The sequence below is a fragment of the Pipistrellus hanaki genome (assembly GCF_964339955.1).
Source record: "Pipistrellus hanaki genome assembly, chromosome: 5".
In the NCBI taxonomy this organism is placed as follows: domain Eukaryota; kingdom Metazoa; phylum Chordata; class Mammalia; order Chiroptera; family Vespertilionidae; genus Pipistrellus; species Pipistrellus hanaki.
In genome coordinates this window covers 49,074,566-49,096,273 of record NC_140507.1, presented here as the reverse complement: position 1 = coordinate 49,096,273, position 21,708 = coordinate 49,074,566, and the positions used below count along the sequence as shown (strand labels likewise).

The window sequence follows — 21,708 nt, the reverse complement described above, 5'->3', positions numbered from 1 at the left end:
TCTTTGATGCCAAAAAATACTTTTCATGATGACTCAGCTCAAGACTCTTCTTCTCCCTGGCCACCTTGAATATAAATTTTTGGTAAACTTTTTTTGAAAACAGGGACAGGAAGAAAGCAACTTAAATGGTGGTTGTTTATTATTTCTTGATACTGAGAAGAGGCTTTGCTCTACAGAATGGGTTGATAGCATGACTCCACTGATAGGGTTTACCTTCATTGTGTAAGTCCTTATATGTGACCAGTACATACTGAATTATTCTATGGAACCATGGTTTATGATAACGTTTGACCTAAGTTGTACGGCATATCAAAGGTGTCATTATAGTATAGTTATTTAAATCTTTCTTTCTTCCCCCAGCTCTACTTTACGAAGTGTTTCTACTGGATCCTCAAGACCTTCCAAGATATGTTTGGTGTGTGGGGATGAGGCCTCAGGCTGCCACTACGGGGTGGTAACCTGTGGCAGCTGCAAAGTGTTCTTCAAAAGAGCAGTGGAAGGTAAATGTTCATGTGGGTGTTCCTTTTACACATTTTTCTCTAGCGTGTAGACTTGCACAGTTTACTCTATAGCATCACTGGGAAATAATGCAAACAGTATTTTGATGTGACCTGTCAGTAATGCATAGTAATAATGCCTTCTCTAAAATCCACCTGAAGATTTTCCACCAAGAAATATTTAATGGGAATGATTTGAAATTGTGAAGTTTTTTTTTTTTTTTTGTGGTTGGTTGTTTGTCTCGATCTGTTTTTCAGTGAGACATAGAAAAATAATTCTGTCATAGATTTCATTTGTATAATCTGAAAGACCATTTTTGGTAAGAACACACAAAAAACATAACTTTTGCCTTTTCTACATTTCTGTACAGTTGACTCTTGAACAAGTTGGGGGTTAAGGCACTGACCTCCTGTGTCGTTGAAAATCAGTGTAACTTTTGACTCCCCAAAAGATAGTTACTAATTGACACGGCTGACCTTACCAATAATATAAAAATGTGTCAATTAACATATCTTTTTATGTTATATACTACATTTTTATAGTGTAGTAAGCTACACAAAAGAAAATGTCAAGAAGAGAAAATACATTTATAATATTTATTGAGGGAAAGGTCCACCAACAAGTGGACCTGTGTAGTTCAAACTACATGTTGCCATGTTGTTCAAGGGTCAACTGCATATTAAAACATTAATATGAGGATCACTTCTGTAATTTAGGTTGTATTCAATGCAGAATGATTTCAGATGCCAGGACCTTGTTTCAGTCCTACTTTTATTCCTACTGAAGGTTTCCAAATGGCTTTTTAAATGAAAATTTTGAAAATGAATTTTTCTTCTATCCAAGTAATAATACTTCCTAAGGAGAACAGTCTTTTAGTTAATTTTGCATTCATACGCTCACTTATAAGCAATTGATTAACTAGAGACTTAAGCCAGTTGATTTTATTAATGTTGACTGCTATGGCTGGTCGAAGTGTAGAATTTTTGCTATTAGTTAAAAGTATTATTGTATAACTATAGCTGGGGCGTGTCCCTCAGCCCAGCATGCACTCTCTCTAATCTGAGACTCCTAGAGGGATCTCTGACTGCCCATTTAGACCCTATCCCATGGGGGTTGGGCCTAAATGGGCAGTTGGACATCCCTCTCACAATCCAGGACTGCTAGCTCCCAACTGCTCACCTGCCAGCCTTCCTGATTGCCCCTAACCACTTTTGCCTGCCAGCCTGATCACCCCCTAACCACTCTGCTGCCAGCCTGATTGATGCCTAGCTGCTCCCCTGCCAGGCTGTTTGCCTCTAACTGCCCTCCCCTGCAGGCCTGGTCCCCCCTAACTGCTTTCCTTTGCAGGCCTGATCCCTCCCAACTGCCCTTCCCTGCAGGCCTGATCACCGCCAACTTACCTCCTCTGCCAGTTTGGTCACCCCCAACTGCCCTCCCCTACAGGCTTGATCGTCCCCAACTTGCCCTGCCTTGCAGGGCTGGTCCCTCCCAACTGCCCTCCCCTGCTGGCCATCTTGTGTCCACATGGGGTCAGGATCTTCAACCACATGGGGGCAGCTATTTTGTGTGTTGGAGTGGTGGTCAATCTGCATATTACTCTTTTATTAGATAGGATAGAGGCCTGGTACATGGGTGGAGGCTGGCTGGTTTGCCCTGAAGGATGTCCCGGATCAGGGTGGAAGTTCCCTTGGGGTGTGGGGCGGCCTGGGCAAGGGGCCTGTGGTGGTTTGCAGGCCAGCCATGCCCCCTGGCAACCCAAGCATAGGCCCTGGTAGCTGGGGTTTACTTATCTTCTACAATTGAAACTTTGTAGCCTGGAGCGGAGCCAAGCCTTCTGCTTGTTCTGTGGTGGCAGCCATTTCTGTTAGGACTTATGTATCTTCTATAATTGAAACTTTGTAGCCTTAAGTGGAGGCCTGGGCCAGCAAGGGCAGGTGGAAAGCTTGGCTTTCTCCATTGCTGGGGAAATTCAAGCCTCCCTCCTGCTCTCTGTGGCCACAGCCATCTTGGTTGGGTTTATTTGCATATTTGCTTCTGATTGGCTGGTGGGCATGGCTTATGGTTGTAGAAGAGTGATAGTTAATTTGCATATTACTCTTCTATTAGATAGGATTGACACTTATTTTCATTAATGAGTTTCAACTTGAAGAATCCAGCAGGTTTATTTCTCAGGGCAGTTCTCTGAGAGATAAATGATGCTTTGGAGATCTAAGCATAAATGACTCAAATGTTTCACCTTTGTTTTGCTAGAGACCACAAGGTAATATCCTTAATTCTAGGATGAAAAAGCTGACTGCTTAATTATTTCTTTGCTTCTTGGATTGCTTTTGTATTATTGAATTGATATTACATGATTTTACATTATTTACTTTATTAAGTATTTAAAAATCCATAAAACCAGCACTTAATTGGTAATATGAGTTCCATATTTCTTTCTCCATAGATGGTCTCTGTGTAACAAAGGACAGAAAATTCAACACAAACTGGCTTAAGAACCAGTGTAAATTCATTGTCCCATACAACATTTCCTAATATAGGTGTGGCTTCAGGCAAGCAATGGTCTGAAGCCAGGTCATTAGACTCAGTCCCATTCTCTCTGTTGCTATACTTTTCTCTTGCTGTGTTCTCATGCAAGTTCTGTCCTTGTGATGAGACTGCCATCGGATCACCATCAAAAAGAGGTTTTCTTTTCCCAGCAGTTCTCATAAAACCCCTTATTGAATTTAACTTGACTCACACGTTCCACTCCAAAGTAATCACTGTGGCTGGGGAATGCAGTGATCCAATAAGCTAGTTCTGGCTGGAGTCAGCCAACTTGAACTTCCTTCCTAGACTGAGTGTGGGAAGGGCATTTTTCTTAGGAAAAGGTGGGTGCTGTTACCAGAGGTTTATTTCAAGAAAATGGGAAAAGTTAATTTGTACAATACTGAAATTAGTTTATTTTTGAAGGCCTTCCCCACACACCTCTTTCTCTGAGGAGACAGGAGGAAGCACATCTTAGTCAGAGCCCTGAGTTTATTGGCTTTAGGCTTTATGCCCAAACACAGCACTGTAAAGCTTGGTAATAGCATAGTGGTGACTGTGTAGGGAGACGACAAATCATTTTTTAGTGTAAATTATGTGATATGTTCTGTTTAATGGGACATCATACACTGAGTGGCCACATTATTATGATCTCTGAACACATAATAATCTGGCCCCTCAGTGTACTTCTCTTGAGTACCTCATTTATTTTATATCAAAGATACTACAAATCGTGCACCTAATTAGTTTTCCCCTTTGCACTGGCTGATAGAAAGCTCAGGGCAAATAGGTGGTTGATCTCCACCGAAAATCTAGAATACTTTTCATACCCATTTGAAATGCAAATACACTGAGTGGCCAGGTTATTATGTATTCAGAGATCATTATAATCTGGCCACTCAGTGTATATGTGTACTTAGTTTTTATCTTCTTAAGCATTTAATATAAAAACACTCAGAAGTCTCATTAGAATACATTTGCCAATAGTGCCAGTTAAAAGCCATGTTATTGTACCTTACAAATGGAAGTTTGTAATTTCTTTTACATTTTTACCTGCTTATTTGCCTTGAAGTATTCTCAGGACCTTTTTTATCTGGGGAAAAAAAAAGTGTGTGTGTATTATTATTAAATTGAGTTCTCCTTTGTGGTGGAAACTGAACTGGCATGAGGGTCAGAAGACTTAGTTTTAATTTCCAGTTCTGCCACTCATTAGGTGTAAGATTAAGGAAAGTTACTTAATTTATCTGGGTCTCTGTTTCTTTGTATATAAATGGTAAATGTAGTATTTCCCTATCTTAACATTGCTATGAAAAATTACATGAAAAAATAGGCAAATTTTACAGTTGTAAGTTTGAAATACTAGATCTTTATTATTTTCTAAGAACAAAATGCTAAAGTTTCCTGGTCATGTCTGTGTAGAGAGATCCTGTAAATGACACAGTGATTTTGCACTGTTAGGTCTTCACTTGTAAGCCCTTCCTTCATTTTTTCCTCATTAGATTTTCATTTTTCCTGTAATATGTTATTTTATCCATATAGCCACTCTTTGAGGTTGTGGCATAAAACAAGACTAAATGATGTCTCTCCCAAAAAAAAATCTGTAAATGAGCAATGAAGCTGCCCCTAGAATTTATGCAAGCCCTTTGACTTCTAATCTGACTTCTAATCTGTAACGTGTAATTCTAGTCTTGAGTTTTTACTGTCTCAGTCTTTCTCCAACTGTAAATTGCCATGTGTTTCATCTCATGTGTATTTTACTTTGTGATCCCTCAATGAACAGAGCTGACGACATTCAGCACACTATTTTATAACCTAATTTCCTTTTGGGATAGTAAGTATATAAGCTGTATCTGGAAGACACAGCCACCACAAATCATTGAAGAGTTATAAGGCTGTAAAAGAAAAGAGTTCATTATTATGTAAAGTCAACTGTGTATGTATATCTGTAAGCAGACCTGTTAGACTAAAGAGGCCAGAGCTTGTTAAGGCTAGCCAAATTGTAGCATGTAAGTTTCCAACTCTGACATTTCCCTTTGAGTGAGAGACTTATAAATCTACTTCCCAAAATAAAATTGCTTTAAAACGTAATTGTAGACCAATCTCAGGGTTCCTCACATAGAGGTGGTAGTTTAAAGCAACCAGTCTGTGATCCTGTACCTCATTCCTTTTGCATGTAGTTCATAGTATAGAGGCTAAAAACAAATCTTTACATTGTAGATTGACTATTCCATGGGGAACATGTTTTTAAGAAAATGTAATGGTAAATGAATAGTTTTCTTTGCTTTTCTAAAGTTAATGAGTCATCTGAAAAGGCCCAGAGAACTGCATCTCACCATGTCATACACCCCAGTTGTCCTATCACTGCTGTGTGTGCCTGTGATGAAAGGAGCATGAGCATGTGGGAGGTGTGGGGGACTGACAGAACAATTGTGCTGCAAATAGGAGAACTTAAACTCAGTGGACACAGGCTAAGTCTGATGGGGTTGTATAATAATTGAATTGTAGCCAACTCTTTCTAATTGGCAATGTAAAATTCAGGAAATGATAAAGCAAGGAAATAACTGAATGTATATTAATAGATGATGTCTTTGCTTTATGATATGATCCAGCCCTCAGTGTCCCCATGAACCATGTATCAGAAGCTAATGGACATCAAAGTCCATTGTCACTGCTGCAGAGCTGCTGAGTCAGAGATGGGAACCAAAGGCTGTTCTGGGTTACATTTTTCTCACTAAACACTTTAAAGATTAAGTATTTTTTTCCTTTACCAGAATGTAGGAACCAGGTATCCTGATTCTTTCTAATTACTTACCATCAGAGCCTAAACAAATACCTACCCAGTAGATTAAAACTGTCATTTTTATGAATACTCCTTTCCTCCCTACATAGGCATAAGGCTATAGTGTTCATTTTAAATTATTGCCCAGAATCTTTATAACCCTTCAGTTGGTTACTATGGGAACATGCAGAGCCAAGACATTTAGGCCAACCTGGAAGGTCATGGAAGGCTTCTTAAAGAATTGACCCCCAAACTGAATCCTGAGAGATTAGAATTGGCAGTGCTGAGAGGAATAAGGACAGGCTGTCTGCACAGGGCACTGGAAGCAACTTCATGTTTCCACTGTGAAAATTTGCAGTGTGAGGTGACAGAAGATGAGGCCAAAGGTACAGCTGAGGTCCAGGTCCCGGACTCTGGGTAAAACATAACCTCTGAATGTTTTCATGCAGCAGAATGGTAAGCTCCACTTTGCATTTAATATCTGACTGCACGGAGGTATGCTCACCTATAGGGGCTGTTTTAAATCATTTGGGGAAGAGATGTCCAGGCATAGAATAGAGGGGAGACAGTGAATAAGACTATCTGGGAAGTATCATTTGCAGTTCTGGATTGAAAGTGAAGAAGAAGAAAAAAAAAAAAAAAAACCCTAGGAAGATTCCCCAGGCTTGGCTGCTGAGGTCTTTGCTAAGATCAGGAAGACTGGAATGGGAGCTAATCCGGGGGCATGGGAGCAAAGGTCCTTTTATTCAGCAAACATTTATTCAGTGTCTCCTGAATAAATTCTAGGCACCATTCTAGGCAGACTTAGGGACATCTTGGGTGAAGATCAAGTGGGAAAAAAAAATAGACTAAGATTTCTGCTCTGATGGAGCCTTACATTCCAGTGAGAGGTGGTGGAAATATTAAGCATAAGAAGAGTTACTCATGTTGCCTATGAAAAGTTGGTAAGTTCTACAGGAGGAAAAAGCATTGCCAAGATCAAGGAGATTCAAATGAGCTTTGGTTTAGGACAATGCCTTTGAAATGTCTATAAGACAGTCAAGTGTGTCTAACAGGAAGTTGGATGTGTGATTCTGAAGCAGGGGGAGCAAGGCAAGATTGAAAAGAAAGATTTTGGAATCATCATCCATGAGAGTAGATGTGTTTGCCCAATAAATGGGTATTTAAGAGACAAGTTAGAAGCTTAGAGGACATATGTCTAGAACACTGTGTTTGTGTGTGTGTGAATAATCTTACTTTCCTTCTCCAAGCTGCACACAGAAAAGTCTTAGTTGGTCCAGTTATTCCTAGTTTAGTTGAAGTTCAGACGGTATTACATCTGTGGAATTTCCATTCCCAGCTTATTCTTTATTAAGTATTGATTGTTATTGAATCTTAGCCAGTCCGGTGCCCACAACCAAACTGATGGAAGCATGTAACGGGTGCTCAGACAACATTGGTTGAATGATTGCTTGATAACTATTTACATATATGGATGGGATTCGCCCTCATTGCTGTCACTGTTTCTCTGATGTAGAAAATATGTTGACATAATTGATTAGAAAATGTTTTGAAGTAGGGACATTTGAGCCAAAAATAAATAGACATTATCCAAAGAGAGTTTCTTGTAGCTTAAATTTTTAACTTAAGGTACACTTCACATAGCAAACTTGAAAAATATAAATTAGAAGCATGTAATCCTTTTAAGAGTTACTCTCCATGTATATGTGTTTATTTACAACCCACAAAAAATCCAAAAGCAGTCAACAGCTTTACTTGAGTCAAAATAAAATTTAAAATAAGTGATATGAAAAACAAGCAAAGGGACAATGAGAGCAAGTAAGAAATAGAGAGCCAGGAACAGGGTTGACAGTTAATAAATGCTCTGAGATTTTTATAGAGATCAGCCACTGATTTGGCTGTTAGCTTTCTAGCAGCCAAACCCAAGACAATGACAAGTCACCTGACCTACAGTGTTCTTGCAAACTAGTTTATGAGATTGTCTGTTGATAAGAAAATGTTCATGAGCTACTGTATTTTTAATGTGTCTGTTCTTTCCATGTGAACAAGAACCTGAAATTTAAAAAGTAAGTCTCTTTGGTACTAATGGAATCGTTTGTTTATCTTAAGGAGCAGAGCTAAATAAATGTTTCATTCTGTGACTCACCCACTCCCCTACTAATAAATAGCTGCTGTTTATTGAGCAGTTACTAGATGCCAGACACTGGGCCAAGTGCTCCATGCTTTATCTCATTTACTCCTCATAACAGCCTTCATAAAACTGAATGTTTTATGAATTTTAGAAGGTATTATCTTTCTATCTGAACTCTCTAAGTAGTTGTTGTGACAAGGGAAACATGGACTATTTTAAACAAGGCTTAATGCTATGACTCTTTACCACTTACAATTAATAGAAATATTTGTAACTATCTGAGTACTTATCGGGGGGCTCATTATGCTAAGAACTTTGTATATTCTCATTTTATTCCTCATAATAATTCTATGGAATAGCTAGGATTATTATCTATCCTTACGATAGAGATCAGTCATCTGAGGCGGGTAGAGCTAGTCCAAGGTCAACTGGGTTGAAAGAAGTGGCCGAGCTGGGATTTGGACACAGGAAGTCCAGGAATTCTGACTCTGTGTACTTAACACATAAGCCACACTGCCTCTCACAGGGTCATATCAAATCCCAACTATTTTTACCCATCAAAAAGTAGGGCAACGTCTCTTATCTTTTTAACACTTACGAAGAGCACATTATAATTTAACAGTAATCCCCCTATACTCTAAATAATTAACTTCTAGCCATTCCAACTTAAAACTCTAATTCAAATTTCTGTGGCCCTAATGGGAAAGAAATTGGTTAGTCTCTATTTTTTCTTAAGGGATGAATTCCATATTTTTTAAATATTACCATTACCATTTTTAACATCTTGATATTAATTTAAGCTGTATTTAAAACTTTTTTCTTCCTGTGTTTCATTTCCTATATGTGATAAAAATTAAACATAGCCTATCAGGCTCAGAGGACCATTGCAACAATGGTCTGCCTCAAACAAACCTGAGAGCTACTAACTCTTCCGCTTTTGCTGTCTGCCTCATGCCAACTGTCGCTCTCGTGGCTTTTGTACTTCTAGTGTAATTAGGATCGGATCATGCAATTTATAGGATTTGATCCTCCTGAGAGTGATTTGATACCAAAAATGAAAAATCACTAAACTGACTGCAATCAAATGCCAAGATAGAGCCCTGGAAGGCTGAGGAGGAGGAGGCATGTAGGAGGAATGGGAAGGGGAGGCTTTGAGCCTGAGTCCACAGGCTAACGCAGGCTCAGTTCAGGGAAAGCCTGGCCTGGCTAGAGCTGGCCTGTGCCCAAAGGCAGAGGAGGTGTCCGAACAAAGACACTGGGGGCAGAGTGTGTAAGGTCCTCATATTGGAATGAGAAATCTCAGCCCTTCTCTTAAACACAGCAGATCTTTTTATAAGGTTCTTTACAGTGGAAAGATTGGACGCCGTGGCTTAGGTGGTATTTCTATCTCTTGGTGCTGGGCAGGGACTTGCAGCAGGGGGCCCCTATAGGAGGAGGAGACAGTTGGGGTGGGCTGCTGGATGAGAGATGGGAGAAAGGGCCAGCCTGGTTACAATCCGGTGGGAGGCCTGATTGAGAGGAGCAAGAATCGGCGGGCCTGGAGGTGGGTTAGTTCTGGAGAATGAGGGGGCTCTGACAGAGAACTGTCAGGATGCGGACAAGGAACAGAGTTCAGGACTGTCGAGACTGTGGAGATAGGTTCTCCAAAAGGGATGATGTGTTTACAAAAGCATCACCTTCCTGTGTGAGCTGTGCTGCTAATCAATAGTGAGCTCTTATACCCCATAGAGCAAGGAGCCATCCCCAAAAAAGAGTGAGAAATGCATTTTCTCCAAACAGGTAGAAGGCTAAGCCTCCATTAAGTCACTGGTGACAACCCAGTGCATCTTTGCATAAATATTTTGTTTGTTTTTCTAATGGTAAAAATAAGAAGTAAAGCAAATGAAATAAAACAAAAGGTTAAATAATATAAATCTGGAAGAATATCATAACTGTCAATAAGAATTAAAGTTACTTATAGCAACTAAGCTGAGGAGTCAATTGGGTGATATTTTTCCTATGAAGTTTAACATAAATTCATACTTACATACAGCACCATAAATAAAACACAGGCCCATTAAATTGTATTCATTTTAGTAGAATTAAAATGATATAGTTTGGTGAAAAAGAAGTAAATACTTCTTCTTCCTCCTAATCCCTTCTTATTTTTTCATTTTTCTCCAATTTGGAAGGAAGAACCAGGACTTGAGTTGGGAGAGTCACTCCACCATCTTAGAAGCCATACTGACTATCTGCTAACATTTTAGTGAAAGGCTTCTTGGGTGTTTTCCAACAATTTAACACTTACTGTACGAATTTTCCAGTAAGAAACCTTATAAAAAGCATCACCAACATAGGTTCTACAGTCATTTTATGTAGAGTATAGTGAATAGAGAGAGAATTTGCCTTGGGGGTCAGACAGCCTGGACTTCAGTCCAGAATGACTCTGCTCATTCTGAGACTTCAAATAATTGAATGCCTGTTCCCATTTCCACGATACACATAGAGAAATCTTAAAAGTATCAGCTCAATCCATCTCTCAGAATTAAGAGGTCAAAAAGTTGTACCCATATGTTGAACTGCTTTATAAACGATAAGGGATTACTTTACAAAAATATTTTTTAAAGAATGTTCCCCTTTTTAGGAAGTAATGTGATCAATATACTCTTATTCTCAAGAAAATGTGGAAAATTTAAACTGTAGCTACCTTATGTTCATGTTAAATATTTGATTTTGAAGAAAAAAAAAAACAGTAAATATTAAAGGAAAGCTTATATTATTTTAGGCCAGGCTTGGAATGTTGACCTCCTCCTCCCTTGGTCTAGGCAGGTCTGTATCGTGCATGAGTACTGTACCAAAGGGCTGCAATGGGGAAACCTTCAAGTTTAATCTGCCTGGAAATAGAACCAGACAAAGAACAAAGACAGTTTTCACGCTTTTCCTGCATCTTAAACAATTTGGAAGGTTGCAGCTATTTTTTACTTTCTTCTTTTTTTTTTTTTTTTTAAATTAATTGTACCAAATTTTTTCAAGCATTCTCTATTCTCCTACCCTCCCACTGTGGGTGAAGAACTTGATTGGAAAACCAGTGCAGAATGAGTCTGGGTTGACTGTTTCTCATCCAGCCTGCATCACCGCACTTTCCCAGTTGAACCAGTCTCAGCAATTTGATATTGCTGACATTACATAAGCAATAATTGTTTTGTTTTTTACTAACCAATATGAACTGAAGTTGCATTCCAAAAGAGAAAAAGAATGAAGAGTATTAATAGCTATTAATTAGAAACCTTAAAAAGTACTGTTTTTAGCCGAAACCGGTTTGGCTCAATGGATAGAGCCTCGGCTTGAGAACTGAAGGGACCCGGGTTTGATTCTGGTCAAGGGCATGTACCTGGGTTGTGGGCACATCCCTAGTAGGGGGTGTGCAAGAGACAGCTGATCGATGACTCTCTCTCATCGATGTTTCTAATAACTCTCTATCTCCCTTCCTCTCTGTACAAAATCAATAAAATATATTTAAAAATAAAAAATAAAAAAGTACTGTTTTTTAAAGAAGAGATGGAGACATTATTAAATACCACTATTAAATAGAATTGGGTAAAAAAAAAATCCTTCAAGCAACTTTCCCTTTCCATTTTTAAAATTAAATGTACTTCTGAGTTTTCTGATGAGGATTTAAATGTATTTGAAGAGCTTTAGACACTATAATTGGTGATAGTTAAAATAAATAAATAAATATTTATGGTATATCTCCCAAATACTGAGATAACTGACTTCTGCCTAACTTGACCATCGTTTCACAACAGCATAATAGACAAGATGTCACTGACACCTAAAAATCCAGGTCCAGAACTTGGAGAATTGAGCCAGGAACAGGTGCCGAGAAGACAAATGAAGAAGCAAGGAACCGGCAGGGCCAGAGCCGTTTAGGTATAAAGTAGTCATTGAAAATGGGAGGAAAATGCCCCACAGGTGCCCATAGGGTAGAATCAAACAGAAACCAGGCACCGTCATTCAATTCTGTAAACATGTGCTGAGTGCTTGCTATGTAGGAGACACTGGGTGTGTGTGTGTTAGTCCATTCCCAGCAACGAGAAAGCACGGGGATTCCACAGACCACCCCTTACTTCATTTCAAGCAGTGTAAGTTTTGTTGATGTTTTTTTAAAATCATATACTGCATCTTGAAAATTAGCTGTAAAGCAGAAATAATCACATTGAGCCTTAGGAATTAACTTCAACTTTTTCAGTGAAGCAGTACAAGTTGCAGAAAAATGGAACCAGGATAAATTTCCCTTTTTACAGAGTCTCACTGCTGAACTCAGTTTACTATGCAGAAAATTGGAGTTTTCAAGTACTGGTAGCTATTTTCTGTATTAGACTGAGTTGTAATTTATAGTTGTGACTCACAAGGAAGGGATGGGAAGGAAAAAGAAATTATTTTAGCAGCAAAAATTGACCTCTATTGAGCCATTTACTCACCATTTGTAAAACAAATCAGAAAATTAAAGTAATTTTTAAATTACTTAAAAAATCAAGCAATTTGTCCCTCTAGTAGTGAGGGGAGCCCATCATAAATGTAACAGAAATGTCTGTTTCTTCATTTATGTAGCAAAGCAGATGACACTTCCTATTTTATCTTTACCATAGCTTATTGCATAAATACTAATTTTTTCGCTTGTCCCATCTTTTTCCTTTCTTCCTTCCTTCCTTCCTTCCTTCCTTCCTTCCTTCCTTCCATCTAATATGACTGGAAATTACAATTTAAAAATAATTAGTAATTCTAAATAGCATTAATAGGCATTAATAAAAAACACTATGAAGAAATAATTATAGAAATATTAAATGTTTTACATATGAAATTCCTTAAAACAACTTTCCCTTTAAAAATTTTTAATTAAGTATCCTCCAGGTACACGATTACAATTTTTTTGAAGATTCTCACTTGCTAACTGAACTACATAACTATATTGTTTCGGATACTTGTCTCTGTGGTACTTTTAAATAACAAATTTTTAAAAATCAACCCTATATTAAATATTTTTACAGTTACTGAGATATGTTTAAGATTTAAGCTGAGACATTAATGAACATTTTTAAACATGTAACAACACAAAAATAAAATAGTTTTCCTCTAGTTATTGCATTAGGACATCATTCTACTGTAAGTCACAGTTAATTTGTTTTTGGGGAAAAGCAGTTACTTAAAGGGAATGTTATTGTGCAGAGAGATTGTGTCTGTGAATAATTGTGCAGCCTACTGTAGACCAGTCTCTTTTAAAATAGAAATTGCTGCATACAGAGTTATGGAAAGGGCCTTCTCTCTTTCATATCATTTGAAATAGGGACATCAGCGATTTTCTTAGATTCAGGTTTCTAGAACATGTTGCATATACCTACTCATTTCTATGGAATGACTAATTATGAAATCAATCCCAGGCAATGACTTATTGTATATTAGACAAGTAAAACACAAGATAGTCTTCCTACTATTTGATCCTATTGATCACATAATGAAATTTATTATCAGATGTGAAATAGCTCATCTATTTCATTTCTTTTTTATTTATTTTTTATTGTCTACAGTTTTAAATATGTTTCCTTTTTCCCCATTGACACTCTCCCCAGTCATTCCCACCCTGGGCAAGCCCTCACCACCCCATGTCTGTGTCCATTGGTTATGCTAATATGCGTGCATTCAAGTCCTTTGATTGCTCTCTAACCTCCCCCCTACCATTTGTCTCTGGATCTATTCTTGATCATCAAATTACGTTGATCATTATATCCCACATATGAGTGAGATCATGTGATATTTATCTTTCTCTGACTGGCTTATTTTGCTTAGCATAAATGCTCTCAAGTTCCATCCATGCTTTTGTAAATGGTAAAAGTTCCTTCTTTTATTATAGTGGTATAGTATTCCATTGTGTAGATGTACCATAGTTTTTTAATTCACTCATCTGCTGATAGCTATGATGAACATAGGGGTACATATATCTTTTCTGATTGATGTTTTTGGTTTCCTGGGATATAGTCCCAGATGTGGGGTTACTGGGTCAAATGGGAGTTCCATTCTCAACTTTTTGAGGAAACTCCATACTATCTTTCACAGTGGCTGAACCAGTCTGCATTCCCACCAGCAGTGCAGGAGCGTTCCTTTTTCTCCACAACCTTGCCAGCACTTGTCGTTTGTTGATTTATGATAGCCATGCTGACAGGTGTGAGATGGTATCTCGTTGTTGTTTTGATTTGCATCTCTTGGATGATTAGTGAATTTGAGTATGTTTTCATGTCTCTGGACCTTCTGTATGTCTTTTTTCGAAAAGTGTCTATCTAGATCCTTTGCCCATTTTTTGAGTGGGTTGTTTATCTTCCTTTTGGTAAGTTGTATGAGTTTTCTATAAATTTTGGAGATTAAACCCTTATCAGAAATATCATTGGCAAATATGTTCTCCCATGCAGCGGGCTTTCTTGTTTTGTTGACAATTTCTTTTGCCATGCAGAAGCTTTTATTTGGATGTAGTCCCATTTGTTTATTTTCCCCTTAGTCTCTCTTGCCCTAGGAGCTGTGTCTGTAAAGATACTGCTATGATATGTGTCTGCTATTTTGCTGCCTAGGGAGTCTTGTAGGATTTCTATGGTTTCCTGTTTTACATTCAAATCCTTTAGCCATTTTGAGTTTGTTTTTATGTATGGTGTAAGTTGGTGATCTAGTTGCATTTTTTTTGCATGTATCTGACCAAATTTCCCAGCACCATTTATTAAAGAAACTGCTTTGACTTCATTGTATGCTCTTGCCTTCTTCGTCAAATATTAGTTGAGTATACTGTGTCAAACTGGAGTGGTGACAGTGGGCATCCTTGTCTTGTTCCTGTCCTGAGGTGAAATAAGTTTAGGTTTTGCCCATTGAGTATGATATTGGCTGTAGGTTTGTCATATAATGTTTATTATGTTGAGGTATGATCTCTCTATTCCCATTTTGCTGAGAGTTTTTATCAAGAAAGGGTGTTGGGCCCTTACCAGTTTGGCTCAGTGGATAGAGAGCCAGCCTGTGGACTCAAGAGTCCCAGGTTCGATTCCGCATGTACCTTGGTTGCAGGCACATCCCCAGTCAGGGTGTGCAGGAGGCAGCTGATCGATGCTTCTCTCTCATTGATGTTTCTAGCTCTCTATCCCTCTCCCTTCCTCTCGGTAAAAAAATCAATTTAAAAATATATTTTAAAAAAAAGAAAAGAAAGGGTGTTATATTTGTCAAATGCTTTTTCTGCATCAATTGACATGACATAATTCTATTTCTTACACAAGATCTCCATTAAACACAGTATTTCCAGATTCAGTCTAATAAATATTAATGCTTGTTTTGTTTTGTTTTGTTTTTATTGTGGTATAATGCACATAACATAATACTTACATCTTACCATTATTAAATATACAGTTCAATGGAATTAAGTACATTCACATTGTTGTGCAACCATCACCAAGATCCATCCCCACAACACTTTTCATCTTATAAAACTGAAACTTTATAAACGGGAACTCCCTGACCTCACCTCTCCTAGCCCCTGACAACCATCAATAATATACTTTCTGTCTCTGTATGTTTTGTTTTCTTTAACATTGATAGTATCTCATTTTCCAGGTGTCATTTAGATGGTCCATGTTATTGTCAGAATCATAACCTTAAGGGTCTGTGTTCAAATTCTAGTGTCACTGTATATACTGTTCATCATAGTTAATATTTATTAAATCCCACTGTGAAATAGATATTGAATGGACATTCTGGGGAGGGGGGGTTCTATATAGTTTCTATAGGAGTTAAGTAGTATTCTTATTTTTTTTAATGAGGAAGTTAATTAGAAGAATTAAGCAATTTATCCATAGTCACACAGTAAAGGGCAGAGTTTGGAACTGCATGCTGGTCTTTCTGACTCCACACACTCCTTTGTTTTATTTCACAATGTTGCCCTAGGATCTGGGGCAAGATTCCAGGCTCTCCCTGATTCCTAGCTGTGTAATGAAGATAGGATGCTGAATCTGCAATTACCTAGTACATTGTGGACATTAAATAAATAATAGCTATTCGAGGTATTCTTACCATTTGTCAGACTGGACATATATCACAGAGTATGCAAAGCTCTAAGTGGTTACTTGATGGAATAGTATAGACAATGTCAGGGGAACCATAATTTTATGTCAGATTCCACCCCCAGGCACTAAATATAAAATGTGTATTTGAAATCAATAAGAGGCTCATTGAATCTTGGTGAGAATAAATACCATTGAAATTGGATGTAGACCTAAGGACAAGCAGATTTTCCAGTTGTTAAAGCAATTCTGTTTTATTATCAAATAGAGCAATGGGTGACATTAAAAGCTATAAGTCTATTTGATACTATTTTGCAGAAGGTGATTCACTGCATGATGTTAGCTGTGAGCACATATCACAAGTTCCCAAGCTGTAATTTTTTCTAAAAGGAGTCATTTTAATCCTAAGTTGAAGCAAAATTTTACTAAATGTCTGCCCACAAAACCCTAATGCAGAAGTATCCTTAAAAAAAAAAAAAATCAAAGAGAAAGGAATGCAATAATTGATGTAAAAAAAAAAGATACTTAGCAATTTCTCTCCTTTCAAAATCAGCTCTACAGAAACCAGAATACACTGGCAGCCCCAGCTAAGAACCTGTGGGCTTGCTCCTGAGAAGTAGTACACAGCAAGGCTCACCTCCCTTCCTCCCTTACTTCATGTGCCATTGTGACAGCTTCTCTTTGTATATGTGTTCACAGCAGTTAGGACTTAGAAGGCTCCCACAGCTTCCACACAAACCTGAATCTGACTCCAGAGCCAGTACAGTTCCCTGACAAAGCAGCTAACACTTAGAGTGTGGCACATTGGATAAAAATGGAGAGAGTGTCCCTTGGTTTAAAATTTACATTTGAGTTGATTTACATTGTCCAAAGGTATTTTTTTAAGCTTCTACTGTTTTTATTTTCTTCCAGAAATACCATGTTTCCCCGAAAATAAGACATCCTCCAAAAATAAGACCTAGCGCATGGAAAGATAAGACATCCCCTGAAAATAAGACCTAGCGCAACTTTGGGAGAAAAAATTAATATAAGACACTGTCTTATTTTCAGGGAAATGGGGTAGCTAGGATGCTCACTGCTCTCATCCCAAAATTTATAGCTGATAAGTAAACGTAGAGCAAATATGTAAAATAAGTTTAAGAGGGCACTATTCACTTGTGATGGCTGTTGAGTCATTGGCCTTTTAAACCAAGGGAAGTCAATATGTGTCTCAGGATAGGACTCTGGGCCCCATCTGTCCAGGAGGTGGTTTGTCAGCGGTTAACCACCAGCTCCACCTGTGTATGAGGCGGACATGTTGGTACATATTAGCCAGAATTTACTACGATATAAACTCATTCTCTTACGTAAATGACTGTCTGTGCCTCAAAGCAACCCCTCTTAATAACTCTGTACATAGCGCCAGTTGTAAATGATCTAATCACAGGAAACTCTTCTGTTGCAGAATTACAGTGGTAATCATACAGCACTTGTCTGCAATAAACTGGAACCGAGGTCATACTTGGCACACTGTTCAATTCCACAGATGATTTGCTTTCCAAGACTTTTAAACGCTCGACGCCATTGTGAGAAATCGGAATGGCCTTGCATTTTTGATCTGTGACTATGTCATTGTAGAGTCATGAGCACCGTTCCGAGCTAGCCAAATGGACGCCACTTATCGAAAGCTCACTAAGTGGCAGCGTGTGTGTGTTGAAGTGAAAATGATGAGATTTTGAGGGGTGTATTTTATTCCTCGGTGTGTTAAGAGGTGCTGTGGAGCCCTTTGAAATCCAGAGAAGTTGGTTTGGATTCATAGAGAAATCTGAAAGGATGATAAGTGGATACTGGAAAAAAACTTCTTAAAACCATTCATTGAGGCAGTTAAATAAAGTAAAATTGCCTTTGCTTTGAGCTGTTTTTCATAATAATAATCTGCTTAGTAGTAGTAGTTGAGGGAATCCTATTGATCATGGGAATATCCTTCCCAGTGTTAAAGATATGCCTTTATAGCCAACTATCTTGTTTAAAATGAAAATGAAAATGAAAAAGAAAAAAATCTGGAGAAATCATGCTACCTAACATGCTAACTTTCTTGCAACCAATTTTCCTACTTTTATTAGAATCATTCTAATAGTATTTCCTTTTTTCCTTATTAGTCTCATTGAATAGCTATACTTTTTTGGCACAGTGTTTAAGGAAGGTAAATGTTAGCGTGATTTACTTAAATTCCTCAGTTTCTTATATGCAAGCAGGATGTTTTTCTTTGTTGTAGATTTTTATATATTTTATTGATTTTTTTACAGAGAGGAAGGGAGAGGGATAGAAAGTTAGAAACATCGATCAGCTGCCTCCTGCACACCCCCCACTGGGGATGTACCACAACCAAGGTGCATGACCCTTGACCGGAATCGAACCCAGGACCTTTCAGTCCACAGGCCAACGCTCTATCCACTGAGCCAAACCAGTTTTGGCTAGCATTTTAATTTTAATAAGTAGTCGTTTCCCCTGCTATATAAGAAAATATATTTTGTAATTTTTTTTTAATGAAGAAGATAGAACTTTTTCATCTTCTCCAACTGAAATGCTGTATCCATTAAACAGGAACTGTCCATTCCAGGTTGCACCCCCTCCCCCACCCTCTGACCAACACCCCTCCATGTTCTGTCTCTGAATTTGCCTGCTGTAGGTACTCTAGAGATGTGCAATCATGCAGTTTTTGTCCTTCTGTGACTGGCCTATTTCACTTAGCATAATGTCAATAAAAAGATATTTTATCTCCTTGAGTCATGATGTTCCCTAATGGTTAATAATAAAAATCTGTATCTGAGCAGCATTCATCCCTATAATTCTAATCTAAAACATGTATGGAGGATGTCTTGTGAGCCCATGCTGTTGTAGGCACTGGGGGCAGAATGGCACTGCACCCTCATACTTTCTCATGAGGAAGACAGGCAATCTATAAATAAGCCAATAGGTAAAATAAAAGGTGGGCAGGGGAGAAAAAGAGTGCTAAGAATGCTAAAGTGGAGCACGGGAGTGGTTATGTTAATGCTGTCTGGAAGGGCTACCTAGAAAAGTAACTGAGACTCGAAGTTTGAGTTGGAAATAGGAGCCCTCAGTGTGCCTGGGACAGTACAGAGGCCCTGGGGCCGGAGGGAGACAGAGGATAGAGGAATAGGCGGCAGCTCGTGGGGCTGGAGAATGCACAAGAGGGAGAAGCAATGAAGGTGGAGGAGTTAGGGACAGAGACAGGTGAGACCAGATCATGTCGGACCTCAAAAATCATTGTAGAAGTTGGGATTTTTGCTAGAGACACTGGGAGACAACCCATGAAATGGTTTTCACCTTCTAAGTACATTATTTCAACCTAATCATAAATCCAGGAGAAAGTGAGACTGGTTAGCAGCCACTTAGCCAGGCACAACATCTTAGCCTAAGAATTGTTTCTCTCCATCTCCCTGCAGAGAAAAAAAAAAAAAAAAAAAAGCCAGATATATTCCTCCCAGACATTTTGTCTTTTTTTTTTAACCACTTTATTGAGTTATGATTATCATGTCAAAAGCCTTAGTCTTAAATAATAACTGTCCAAGGATGGTGGTAATAGTACAATTCTCAGAGACTCCACGCCTTGTGTAAGGCCTGCAGAAACCAAAAGTCATGAGTCTTGTTCAACAAAGTCATCTTGCAGGTGTGAGCGCCTGGCCTTCATTAGAAGGTGCATTACACTGAGCGGTGTTCCAGAAGCACCACTTTGAATCACTGAGTGGTGAGAGGGGCGTTGGGAGTAGAGAACAAATGGGCCTACCCAGCATTCCCCTCTGCTTGGCTTTGCTCTTCAAGATTCCTCAGGATTCCTCGGCATTGTAGAGCTTTGGATCCTACACATGTCTCTGGCTTCATCACTCATGGCTCAGAATCCATTCTTCAGCCACACGGAGTTCATGAACGTGTCAATCCCTCCTGTGTGGCTGGCTGCCCCTCCACCCCTCCCCCCCCCCATGGCCTTTGCACACACAGTAAGCTGTGTTTGATCACTATTGTGTCCTCTCTCTCCTCTGCCCCAGCTATTTCTGGAGGGCTAGTTCTCAGTGGAGAGCTGGCTGCCTCTGGGAAGCTTCCTTGACTCTTGTGTGTCCTGTGACACCTGAGTTCGCCCTGTCACAGGTGTTAGCATGCTCTGTTGAAGTGCCTGTTGTGTCTTCCCACTAGACTGTTAAGAGCAGGGACTGTGCCTCGTTAGCCATTTATTTTACAAGTAATACAGGACGTAGCACACTGTAGGTGAAGGGATGAATGAGCTGTGAACACAGATCCATCGTCTCCTCAAAGTCATATGGAGTTGTTGAATGTTCTTCTCATATCAAATCTTGGGGAAATACAATATTTGAAAGTTTAACTATAGGAGAACAGTGCAAGCTTATTATCTTTTGAACTGGGTTCCTGCGATGCACTGTAATTCAACACTTAATGATGGTCTTTTGATGCAATTTATAGCTATTACTCTTTTTAAATTGTTCTCACACATTTGATAGCTTCCTTCAGTGTCAGTGCTACGTTGGTTTCTCTGACCTGTCCTTTGCCAGGCAAAATGACGTTTTTTCGTTCCCAGCGTTTATCATAGTGATTTGCTCAGAATTCTCATGTTCTTGCAGATGAAATAAAGAAAACTTTAGTCATTTTTTTACTCAAGGACCAATCTGACAGTAAAATTCAGCAGAGGGAAAACATGGCTTTAGCACAACATCTTATTTAAACAGATGTCAGAGTTAAATGTGAGTGTCATTTCCGCCTGTGACTGCAGAGTTCTTTCATGCTGAGGGGCTTCTTAGGTAGCTAAACAGTACCATGTGAGGAGGCCTGAAAGTAGATAATTTTTGTAATTTTAAATACAAAAATATAAAATAATACTCGCAGTAATTGTAGTGATCAGTTAAGGAAAGGGAAATGTATTTAGTGGAAACCCCAGCTGGTTGGTTGATTTTAAACATTAGTAGAAAAGTTATATTGAGGTTTCTTATTTGGGACCCCAGATCTGTCTAAATCTTTCCTTGTGATGTCTTCTATAAATGGAATAAACTGTCAGAACCCATATCTAAGCTGCTAGCATTTTAATATCCAAGTATTTAAATGGGTAATGCTAATATTTTTGGAATCTCATTCAGATATCTGTTTAACATGTATATCGCTTGTTTCTTGACAGGGAAATTCACATTGGTATTAATCACTTATTATAAACCATTTTAGCTTCCCCAAAGAAATATATAGCACTGTTCAACTCTATAAAATGCACCAACTTTATATAGAATTCTTAATCTGACTTTTAATGCCATGTTTTGTATTCGGTAATTTAATTTTTAAATGTAAACCATTTGACTTCTGTATAAAAAGCAACAAGAAAAATTTTCCCACTTCACTTTTGGGCAGTGCTCCAATTTCTAAAGTTACAGACATGCTACAGAATGTAAATTCATTTAGTGGGGCTAATGAGTTCATAAAATTGTGCTGCACTTCATTATCATCTCTTTACCAAAGTAGAAAATCCTTTCGGTTTATAAATTCCAGCTGTTTTTAATTTTTTAGCTTGATTTGGATTTTAATGTTCATAGACATAAGTGCTACTGAGAATTTTAATTATGACATTTTTAGTGTGAGGAAACCTTAAAAGAAATTGAAATGTTAGTCAAATTCTAGTTCTCCAAATGATATAAATAGTTGTGGGGAGCACATTTAGG

At 38.3% G+C, this 21,708-nt stretch overlaps 1 protein-coding gene across 5 annotated transcripts in view; it reads left to right on the top strand.

Moving 5' to 3' along the window:
• NR3C2 (nuclear receptor subfamily 3 group C member 2) overlaps window positions 1-21,708 on the top strand; it is a 285,459-nt gene that overhangs the window by 148,920 nt on the left and 114,831 nt on the right. For 3 of the 5 annotated variants that reach the window (XM_084884898.1, XM_084884899.1, XM_084884897.1), the window contains exon 3: window positions 361-512. In XM_084884898.1, coding sequence (XP_084741024.1) covers window positions 361-512 — 152 coding nt within the window. The remainder of the gene's footprint in view (window positions 1-360; window positions 513-21,708) is intronic. The other 2 variants (XM_084884901.1, XM_084884900.1) reach the window with 1 other exon arrangement.